The following is a 12,215-nucleotide window of genomic DNA, read 5'->3' as shown; positions in this document are numbered from 1 at the left end:
TTGGTAATTGCAATCATTGTTGCTTTTGTTGTGGTCATCCATGTACAATGCTTGGTGTCAGTCTATTTATCTCTTGTAAAAATAAAATACAGTGTGTGTGTGTGAAAAAAAAAAAAAGAGTCAGAAAGAGCATATTGTATGGCCTACATTTTTGTTTGTTTGTGGTTATAAAAATAACCCCATAATTACAAATGGAGAGTTGAATCCATGTTTTGTGGACTGATTCATTTATTGAATGTTGTGAATTATTGTTTTGATGAAAAGGATTCAATTATCTGTTAACTTATTGGAATTCTGTGGATCTGAGTGCCTATGAATGTTTGAACATGAATAAGTAAAATTGTAGGGCTAAGTATATGTTTCTTTAGTCAATATTGCAAAGCCTACCACATGCCTGGAACATAGATATTTCTCAGTGTTGTCTACATTCTTCTGGAGACAGAGACCCTAATATAACCTGAAATTGCAATTTAAAAAAATCATAACTTATTTTTTATTGATGAATGGGAATAAAAAGGTATTTAGTTCTTTGTACTAAAAAAAAAAAAAAAAAAAAAAGAGGGCATAATCCTTCCTAATATAGCATATGTTTAAGGGCATTTGCTCCCAAGTGATACATCTCAATTTCTCCCACCTGCTCTCTGCCCACCTTACTGCTCCAACTCTTAGCTATCTTCTACCCTTACTTCCTCCCACTCCTTACCCATTCTCTCCTTGCCCATGCCTAGGAGGCTAATGGCTCCCAGCAAGAAAGCCCAGGCTAAATGCTGATATTCTCTTCTTCTCAAGTGAACCCAATCAGCCAGCACATATCTTGTGAGAACATCTAAAGTACTCAGGTGCCTGGCACTATGGGGAAGAAAAGCTGAATGCAATTACATTCCCACACTCAGTGCACTTACAATCTAGTTGGAAGGACAAAGCATGTTCATGAGGAAAGATAACTAGAAAGACAAAGCAGGGGACAGTGAAGTACTTCCTGAGTCAAAACTCCAGGAAGACTTCACACTATACCACAAAGCTACAGTAATCAAGACAGTATGGTACTGGCACAAAAACAGAAATATAGGTCAATGGAACAGGATAGAAAGCCCAGAGATAAACCCACACACATACGGTCACCTTATCTTTGATAAAGGAGGCAAGCATATACAGTGGAGAAAAGACAGCCTCTTCAAAAAGTGGTGCTGGGAAAACTGGACAGCTACATGTAAAAGAATGAAATTAGAACACTCCCTAACACCATACACAAAAATAAATTCAAAATGGATTAAAGACCTAAATGTAAGGCCAGACACTGTAAAACACTTAGAGGAAAACATAGGCAGAACCCTCTGTGACATAAATCACAGCAAGATCCTTTTTGACCCACCTCCTAGAGAAATGGAAACAAAAACAAAAATAAACAAATGGGACCTAATGAAACTTAAAAGCTTTTGCACAGGGCTTCCCTGGTGGCGCAGTGGTTGAGAATCTGCCTGCCAATGCAGGGACACGGGTTTGGGCCCTGGTCTGGGAAGATCCCACATGCTGCAGAGCAACTAAGCCCGTGAGCCACAACTACTGAGCCTGCGCGTCTGGAGCTTGTGCTCCGCAACAAGAGAGGCTGCGACAGTGAGAGGCCCGCGCACCGCGATGAAGAGTGGCCCCCGCTCGCCGCAACTAGAGAAAGCCCTCGCACAGAAACGAAGACCCAACACAGCCAAAAATAAAATAAATAAATAAATAAAAATTAAAAAAAAAAAAAAAGCTTTTGCACAGCAAAGGAAACCATAAACAAGACTAAAAGACAACCGTCAGAATGGGAGAAAATATTTGCAAATGAAGCAACTGACAAAGGATTAATCTCCAAAATTTACAAGCAGCTCATGCAGCTCAATATCAAAAAAAAAAAAAACCCAATCCAAAAATGGGCAGAAGACCTAAACAGACATTTCTCCAAAGAAGATATACAGATTGCCAACAAACACATGAAAGGATGCTCAACATCACTAATCATTAGAGAAGCGCAAATCAAAACTACAATGAGGTATCACCTCACACCAGTCAGAATGGCCATCATCAAAAAATCTACAAACAATAAATGCTGGAGAGGGTGTGGAGAAAAGGGAACCCTCTTGCACTGTTGGTGGGAATGTAAATTGATACAGCCACTATGGAGAAGAGTATGAAGGTTCCTCATAAAACTAAAAATAGAACTACCACACGACCCAGCAATCCCACTACTGGGCATATACCCTGAGAAAACCATAATTCAAAAAGAGTCATGTACCACAATGTTCATTGCAGCTCTATTTACAATAGCCAGGACATGGAAGCAACCCAAGTGCCCATCGACAAATGAATGGATAAAGAAGATGTGGCACATATATACAATGGAATATTACTCAGCCATAAAAAGGAACGAAATTGAGTTATTTGTAGTGAGGTGGATGGACCTAAGATCTGTCATACAGAGTGAAGTAAGTCAGAAAGAGAAAAACAAATACCATATGCTAACACATATATATGGAATCTAAAAAAAAAAAAAAGGTAATGAAGAACCTAGGGGCAGGACGAGAATAAAGTTGCAGACCTACTGGAGAATGGAGTTGAGGACACAGGGAGGGGGAAGGGTAAGCTGGGACAAAGTGAGAGAGTGGCATGGACATATATACACTACCAAATGTAAAACCGATAGCTAGTGGGAAGCAGCCGCATAGCACAAGGAGATCAGCTCGGTGCTCTGTGACCACCTAGAGGGGTGGAATAGAGAGGGTGGGAGGGAGACGCAAGAGGGAAAAGATATGGGGATATATGTATATGTATAGCTGATTCACTTTGTTATACAGCAGAAACAAAACAACACTGTAAAGCAATTATACTCCAATAAAGATGTTAAAAAAAAAAACTCCAGGCAAAGTTAGGGTTAGGCAGGTTCTATGCAAGACTAAAAGGCAGCCAGATTGACCCCCAAAATGGGAAGAAGTGGTCCCAGGGCATTTTCCAAGCTGAGGTCCATCCTCCCACATTAAGGGCCATACATCCTGAGTATCATGCTGGTCACTCCCAGGTGGGTGGATCTTTGAGAGTCATGATGTCAAAATGACTATTCAGAACATTCCAGTCACCCTTGAGCATGGGGCGGAGGGGGACTCTGCCACACAGCTGGGCGCCTCACTGAACAGTGCCTTGTACCGTGGGAAAGCTGTCCCTCTGGTGGCCAAATACCCGGTGCCGATACCTTGGTGTTGCTCTCTTCTTCCAGTCAGGTCCACCGTCATGTGTACAGTGGGCTGCTCTTACAGGCTCGGGCTGAAAACACCAGAGTTGCCTGAGAGTCCTGACCAACCCCACCCCCAAATACAAGTTCTTATAAGTAAGAGAAAAGAGTGGGCTTCTGGGGTGTGGGGCTGTTTTCTGGCCTCCAGAAACAAAGTATATTAGGCCTGGAAGGAAAAGGTATATGCTGAATAAAACTCTCCCCCAGACAGCCATGTGGTAGGTACCACACAGCAGGATACACACAATATATTGAAGAAACTTAAACACATGAAAAATCACATTATTTTTCTTTTGGAAGTTATACTCCATGTTCTCACTGTATTCACTACCTTTCACCTACTGCCTTTGAAATGCAGTTCATTGGAGTCATAATAGTGACCTTCTGGGTTCTTTTGGCTAGTCTAATAATTAAAAATTGACAGAAGACAGCTTAACAGGAGAAAAAAAAATTTAATTCGTATGTACAGAGATCTCATACAAATAGGACCTAAGAAGAGACCAAGGCAGGCAGCTTTTACCTTTTTAGACAAAGAAAGAATAAATCTGTGAGGAACTGACAGGACAAAGAAACTTAGGCTTGGATGCTTAATTAGTGAAGAATATAAGCAGAGTTTGGGTTTGGGGTAGTAAACTAGTAAAGAAGTAATAGAGTTTGTTTGTACAGGCTTCTCAGCCCTGAATTCCCTGTCTCTGGTGATAAAGATGTCTCTCTCCTGGTACACAGACAGTAAATTTTGCATGGGAGAATTATTTCCTGCTTTCAAGAAGGACAGAGAAGAGGAGGGTCAAAGTGTTCTCACATCAGCTGTTTCTCAAGTGACTTTAATTCAAAATAATCAATATGCCACTGTGGCATGTTTTGGGGTGGCCTGCTCTGAGCCCCAGCAATAGAAATCACATTATTACTTTAAATGTCTTATCTGATCACTCTGTAAACCAAGTTTAATAATTGGTCTCTCTGTGTTTTCTGAAAGTAATGAAGGTTCCTGCCAAGATACAAAACAACAGATGGTACAAAATAAGCTCAAACTGATAAAACAACAGGTACATGAGTTACCACAACTGAATTCACCAATAAGATCTGCCTGGTCATCTTCTCAGTGCGACTCTAAAAAAAGAACAATTTGGTATTTAATCCTGAACCAAGATTTGTGGAAATCCCAAAAGAAGTCATTTGGCTCTTCCAAGAACATGAGCCTCCAGAGGCGAGGGACTATATTACAGTCAACAACACGAGACAAAAATATACCAAAGAAACACTTAACGATGAAAGAGTATACAAACACAGCTTTGGATTTATTCTATAAAGAATTTTCCTTCTTTTTTGCCTTTTACAAAAACACACCAAAATGTGAAAATTGTAAGAGTTCCTGGCCTGACTGACACTCTGATTACGGGCTGTGAGACCCTGAGCAGAGGATCCAGTTGAGCCATGCCCAAACTCCTGACACAAGGAAACTATGATATAATACATTTGTGTTGGTTTAAGCAGCTAAGTTTGTGGTACAGCAATAGAAAACTAACACATAGGTTGCAATGGGCTGAGTCAAAGTCCAGATATATGGACGTAAAAGGCCTAAGTTTCCCTGTCATTACCTAGATCAAACAAGTTTCATCTCCTCTTCCTATGCCAACAAGTGATGACTTTCTGGATTGCAATGTGGTAGATGGAATAGCTGACCAGGGATGTTCATGCCCGAATCCCTGTATCCTGCGAATATGTTACCTTATATGCCATCTGCAAAGAGGGACTTTGCACATATAATTAAGGTTATGGACCTTAACATAGGGAAATTATCCTGGATTAGCTGGATGGGGCTAATCTAACCACATGAGTTCTTCAAAGTCAAGAACTTTCTCTGGCTGGAGGCAAGAGAGATGTAGCAGATAGAGCAGTTGGAGAGTCAAAATGTAAGAGGAACTTGACCAGCTCTTGTTGAAGGAAGGCCACATGAAAAGCATGAGAAGGGGGACTTCCCTGGTGGCGCAGTGGGTAAGACGCTGTGCTCCCAATGCAGGGGGCCCAGGTTCGATCCCTGGTCAGGGAACTAGATCCCACATGCATGCCGCAACTAAAGAGTTCGCATGCCACAACTAAGGAGCCCGCCTGCCACAACTAAGACCCAGTGCAACCAAATAAGTAAATAAATATTAAAAAAAAAAGAAGAAAGAAAAGCATGAGAAGGAATGAGGGCAGTGTCTAGTAGCAAAAACTGACTCCCAGCTGACAGACAACAAGGAAGCGAGGTCTTCAGTCCCACACCACAAGGAACTGAATCTGGCTAACAATCTGAATGACCTTGGGAGTAAATTTATCCCCAAAGCCTCCAGGAAGGAACGCAGCTGACACCTTGATTTCAGCCTTGTGACACCCAACAGAGGATCTAGCTAGCTACATTTTACCTGGGCTGCCAACCCACACAGAACTGGGAGAGAATAAATTTGTGTTACTTTAAGTGACTACGTTTGTGGTAATTTGCTATGGCAGCAATAGCAAATTAATACACAGTGTTCAGGAAGATTCTGAGGCTATATCTGGGTACTGTGGGAAAGTGCTCAATGACTAATCAAATATATGCGCCAGGGAAACAAGAGAGAGGTGACTTATATGGTCTCCATTTGTGACCCATGATCTCCATGCTCTGCTCAGGGGTAGAAGTCACCTAGCTATTCCTTCTGCCTGCAACGCCTTCCCCCCAGATATCTGCAACAGCTTGCTCTCTTGCCCTCTTCAGGACTTTCCTCAAAAACAATTCACCAGGGGGCCTTTTCTGCCCACCCCAACTAAAATTTCATCCCCTACCCCCTTCCTGGAAACCTTTTACACAATGTCCCTGCTCCATTTCTTCTCTTTAGCTCTCCTCACTTCACAATGTCCTTATTTATTTTGCGTATTCCCTGCCTGTATCCCCACCAGCAGAATGAAAGCTCCATGCAGACAGAGGTTTTTGTGTCTTTTGTACACTGTTGTATCCCCAGAACCTAGAAGAGTGCCTGGCATATTAATCTCTGTTGAAATAAAATTACCATTAAAATGAAGAGGCTTTTATCCTGGTTTGTCAAGTTCACACATCCCAACATCTTATAGGGAGAGAATCTCCATATAATTGCAGCTGGCACACATTCCCATGGTGGAGCCTGGTCTCCTATCACAGCTGGCAGCACAGCGGGAGCAAGTCACCACATCCCTCATCAGGTCCAAGGAGGACGGGAGGAGAAAATGGTCATAAGTTGCAGATGATTCTTCCTACACTAGTTCTTTAAACTGGGAGGAAGCTAAACAGATAACAGGGTTGGATGTCAAGTCATTTCAAACGCACAGGAACAACAACGCCCCGGCACAACTTTCACCTGTATTTCAAAAATTTTTATATGTTGTCATATTTGCTTTCTCTGTCTCCTGAACCTTGCAAAAATAGTTACAGTTGTCATGACATTTATAACTCTAAAAACTTCCACTATACATCTCCTTAAAAAAGGAAATGTTCTTGGGACTTCTCCGGTGGTGCAGTGGTTAAGAATCCGCCTGCCAATGCAGGGGACAGGGGTTTGAGCCCTGGTCTGGGAAGATCCCACATGCCACGGAGCAACTAAGCCCGTGCGCCACAACTAGTGAAGCCCGCGCACCTAGAGCCCATGCTCCGCAACAAGAGAAGCCACTGCAACGAGAAGCCCGTGCACCACAACGAAGAGTAGCCCCAGCTCACCGCAACTAGAGAAAGCCCACGCACAGCAACGAAGACCCAACGCAGTCAAAAGTAATGAATAAATAAATAAATAAATTTTTAAAAAAAGGAAATGTTCCTACATAACCACAATGCTATTACATCTTAATAAAATTAACAATAATGTAATAATATTAGCATATATCTAGTCCATATTCCAATTTCCACAATTGTCCCAAATGTCTTCTATAGCTATTTTTAGAATACGTATCTGTTTCATGCATTGCATTTGTTTTGCATTTAGATGCAAAGATGTTGAATGATTTTACAACTTCCTGTATTCATCAGTTTTCTTAGTCACCTCTAGTTAACTCTAGTAAAGTAGTTGTCTAGGTATTACTAGTTATCTCTAGTACTAATATTTCATTCCAACAAGAAATATAAATTTAGGCTTGAGAGGATGGTGTCTTTCAGCTTGGGGACTTTACGTTATACAAATGAGCCAAAAATGGCCTCTGTCTATTGGCCGCTAGGTGTTTACTTCTTCACTGGAGGCTGAGACCCATTACCTCAAAAGCCTGCTGGAGCCAAACAAATTTTTACACATCCAATTGTTTAAAACATATCCAAATTAACCATATTTTTATCCATTTAGAGCCTGGCTGTTTTACCTTCCCCATGAAATTGTGCCTAACATCTGCTAGCCATCAGTAAGATGAGTCCTGGGCCAATAAGACCACAAGCCACTGCTGCCCTTTGGTGCTCTCTGACCCAGATACTCTCTACGGTGCTGCAAAACATCTACAAGTCATCTTTCTGGTTTAGTCTAGGTAGCTTTAGTTAACAAATTACCTAGATTCCACTGGATATCTGTACAATCAACTCGTTACTAGAACAAGGAATAAGAATTTAGACAGAAGATTGTGGTCTTCACCTTACTGGTTTGGACTGGTTATTCTAGTTATCACTAGTTATCTATAGCTAACAAATCATCTAGGTCCCCTTACATATCTATGGTACTGTGGATGAAAACTGTCGCCTGCCATATCAGTAAACAAGGGATGTTGCAGCCATCAAGCCAGCAGTCACTACAGCCACCCACAACGGTGCACCCTGAGGGGATTCAGGATGGAGAAAAGCAGGAAACTGGCCCTAGATAGCTAAGGTGCCTATCAAAGGAATGACTTCAATGAGCCCAGACTTTTGCACCTTCCCATACAGAGAGAAGCGCGTCTCAATAACTTGCGATGTATGGTTTCTTTAATTAACAGTAATCTTTTGATGTTCTGACTGCCTGGTTTTTGTTGCAAAAACCCCTGTATATTGTGGCTCCTCCCTTACCTCTTTGGAGCGGTCCCTCAGAGCTGTCTGAGAAGCTGTCTTCGGGGCTGAAGTCCTCAGTTTTGTCTACCAAATAAAACATAATTCTCAACATTTAGGTTGTGCATTTTTTTCAGTCGACAGTACTAACTCATTATTCCAAAAGAAAATAAGAATTTACATTTTAAAAGAATGTATTTTTCAGCTTTCTGACATCAATGAGTATTAGTAGTTATCTCTAGATATCTCCTGTAAACTAGTTATCTATGTACCACTATTCATCTCAGACTTACGAGTTCTTTCAACACGAAATATAAAGTTAGATTGAGAAGGATATGTTTTCCAATTCAGGGCTTCAACTCCGTATACCAATATTGTTTAGGTAATTAGTAACCTAAGTTCTATTATTTAGCTATATTATTAACTCATTAATCTACCTGGAGAAAAAGAATTTAGGGTCCAGAAGAACCTACATTTAAGCTCCTAACTTCAACTACTTATCCTAGATATCTCTAAGTAACTAGACACCTAGTGCCAATGTCTATAGTACGAAATCATTATTCCAACAAAAATTAAGACTAATATTATTCTATTGCAATAAAATACACATAAATAAAACTTACCATCTTAACCATTTTTAAGGGTATAGTTCAGGGGCATTAAGTACATTCACATTGTTGTGCAGCCATCACCACCATCCATCTCCAGAATTTTTTCACCTTCCCAAACTCCATACAAAAACTCCCAAATACCACTTCTCCCAGCCTTTGGGGACTATCGTTCTACTTTCTGTCTCTATAAATTTGACTACTCTGGGTATCTCATATAAATGGAATCATACAATATTTGTCCTTTTGTGTCCGGCTTATTTCGTTTAGCTTAACGTCTTCAAGCTTCATCCATGTTGTAGCATGTGTCAGAATTTCACTCCTTTTTAAGGTTGAATAATATTCTATTGTATGTATACATCACATTTGGTTTGCCCATTCATCTGTCGATGGACATTTGGGTTGTTTCCATCTTTTGGCTATTGTGATTAATGCTGCTATGAATGTGTATTCAAGTCCTTGCTTTCAGTTCTTAGGGAACCGCTGTGGAATTGCTGGATCATGTGATAATTCTATGTTTAATTTTTTGAGGAACCACTATACCTTTTCTCATAGTGGCTGCACCATTTATATTCCAACCAGTAATACACAGGGTTTCAACTTCTCCACATCTTCACCAACACTTATTTTCTGTTTTGTTGGTAACAGCTATCCTACTGGGTGTGAAGTGGTATCTCATTGTGGTTTTGATAAGCACTAACAGTTAAGAAGAATGTTTTTAGCCTTCTGGCTTCAAATTTTTATTCTGTTTTTATATGATTATCTCTATTTAAATCTTACCTAAGCAATTGTCATTTTCTACATTACTAACTGAATATTCAAAACATAAGAACTGAGCAGAGTGGTTACTAATAGTTATCTTATTACTGATGCAGCATTTCAGTGAGAAATGAGAAGTTTGGGTTGAGAAGATTGTGTTTTCCACATTCTGGCTACAAGTACTCATCTGTAGTTGTCTGTAGTTAGGTAGTTACCTCGTTACCAGTAGTTATCCATAGTACTAAATCTTTATTCCCACAAGAGATAAGACTGTGCTGTGAGGAGTGGTTTTCAACGTCCAGATTTATACAGATTCCTGGTTTTCTCTAGCTATCCATAGTAGACAAATTACCTAGGTACCAACAGTTATCTATAGTCTAACTCATTACTGCAACAAGAACTAATATTTAGTTTTGAGAGAAACGGATTTCAGCTTCGTGGCTTCAAATTATTCTTCTAAGGAATATCTAGTTTCCCCTAATTAAGTAAATAGATAAGTAGCACTACTCACTGATAATACTCATTCTTATCACAAGAAATAAAAGACATATTTCAGAATAATGTTTTTCTTTTTCTTTTTTTCTTTTTTTGGCCGTGCAGCATGTGGGATCTTAGTTCCCCCACCAGGGATCGAACCCGTGCTTCCCACAGTGGAAGTGCGAGCCCTAACCACTGGACCGCCAGCGGAAGTCCCAGAATAATGTTTTTCTTAACAGCCTCATCTAAAGTATTTATTCCACTTGTTTCTAGTTGCCTTCATTTAACTAATTACCTAGGTACCACTAGAAAACCATACTCTTTGCTCATTTTTCCACAAGTAATTTGTATTTAAATTTGAAAAAAAGACATGTTTTCCAGGTTCTGGACATCTGTAAGTTTTTCTACTTATCTCTACCCATTTCTAGTTATCTAGCACCCTAGGGACACTCAGTTATCTGTAGTGTTATCTGACTTTCCCAACAAGAAATAAGCAGGTAGAGCTGAGAAGAATATGTTTTTCAACTTCCTGGATTCAACTAACTATTCTACCTATCACAGTCACCTTTAGTTTACTTGTTGGAATCCTGGAAGTGAAATAGTGGAGCTAAAATAGAGTTCTTCACTGGATTTCCTGACTGGTAAGCCCAAGTTGGTCTCATTTGACTTCCCGTAGCCCATGACATGGACTGGGGTTCCCAAAACCTTGAGTGGACACCTCAGGAGTCAGTTGCTATGATAACATAACCCTCATGACATACCCCTCATCCTAAGAATGCTGTAAGACATTACTTTTACTTTGGGATTCATTTGAGACTTTCCACTCCCTCCCATTAAGCCAAAGCAGTAGGGTGTCCCAGTGAGAGTGAATGCTTACCTTCGCCAGATCATCTTCCTTAGCAGGCATATTCTCATTTTCCTTTGTGGAACCCTTACACAAGATACCTTCATTCGGCAAAAGAGACAAAGTTCCCAGACCCTGCAGTAAAAGGCTGGCAACCACAGAGAACCAGTCCCATTGGGTCATGTGGCTCTTCCAGGCAAAGTGCCTTTGTTTTCTGTACCTAGCTTAAAGGAAGAGACCACGGTGGTCTCCACACTGCAAGGGACTTTTGGGGTCATCCAGTTCACATCCTTCTTTTTACAGATTGGGAACATAGGCTCAGAGCAGTGGAGTGGCCAGCCCAAGAAAGCACACAGAGTTCATCCCAGAGAAGACCAGCCTTTTGGTGGCCATGCCCTCCACTGGGCCTTGTATCATCCAGCTACGGGCAGTGCACATCAGCCCAGGTTCAGCTCCTCAGCACTTAAACCTCCATCCTGCCCAAGAACTCTTTCCTTCAAAGGGCTGAAGACTCAAAGCTCCCACCAAGGCCTGATCACGGAGCCATTTTACCTCTAGGAAAAGGAATCAACCTCCCCTGCAGAGGCATTCGGCCTCCTGATGTCCACAGTTTCAGGCCCTGAGAGTGATGCAATTTGTACCCTCCTCACAAAAGGCTGAGTGTGCTTCCATTACAACAGCCCTCACTTCTCCCAATCTCCTTGCAAAGCCAAGTCTGCCAACTAGCGGCATGACCCATGATCAAGACCCAGCCCTAAGCTTGTGCTGAATTTGCTTTTTTAGGAAAGGAGGATAATGGAAACTGTCATTAGGCAATTAATACACACTTTGAAGTTGATAATTTATGGTTTGCCTTGATCAATGTCACACTTGCTTCTTCTCAGATATCAGCATGAAGCTATTGGGCGGGGACCCTGGGTGCGATGGTGTAAATATAATTTTCAACTGCAGTGAGCTGTCTCCACCTACCCACGCCCCCCCCCCCACCACGCCAAGGGTAGGTCTTAAGGTAAATGTCTGAATTCCTAACATTTACATGCCAATATTTTAGACTCCAGACGTACAAAACACATCTCCTACCCACACACTTGCTTTCAAAATCAAGGGACACAAGACACTGAAGTGGTGGCATTCAGGCACGGGTATGTAATTGATATGCCTAGACCCATTTGAAGCACGGCCCCCAGACAAAATTAGAGCTGCTATTGAGAATTGCAGGTTTGGAGCACCACCTCCTCCTATTCCAGGCCCAAGAATCTTGGTTTAGGAAAAAAAAAT

General features: G+C 41.2%; 1 protein-coding gene across 8 annotated transcripts in view; it reads right to left on the bottom strand.

The window, feature by feature from the left end:
* Positions 1 to 12,215, bottom strand: part of LOC309652084 (uncharacterized protein) — a 60,261-nt gene that overhangs the window by 30,035 nt on the left and 18,011 nt on the right. For 5 of the 8 annotated variants that reach the window (XR_014258550.1, XR_014258551.1, XR_014258552.1 and 2 more), the window contains one exon: positions 8,271 to 8,336. The exons of the other annotated variants lie outside the window; for them this stretch is intronic. Coding sequence is in view for 1 of the 5 variants with exons in the window: in XM_082445607.1 (XP_082301733.1) it covers positions 8,271 to 8,336 (66 nt within the window). In the remaining 4 variants the exon portion in view is untranslated. The remainder of the gene's footprint in view (positions 1 to 8,270; positions 8,337 to 12,215) is intronic. 8 annotated transcript variants of the gene reach the window in all.

The sequence above is a fragment of the Balaenoptera physalus genome (assembly GCF_965194825.1).
Source record: "Balaenoptera physalus genome assembly, chromosome: X".
Taxonomy (NCBI): Eukaryota; Metazoa; Chordata; class Mammalia; order Artiodactyla; family Balaenopteridae; genus Balaenoptera; species Balaenoptera physalus.
Note: the sequence above shows the minus strand (reverse complement) of the source record. Positions and strands in the feature narration are given on the sequence as shown.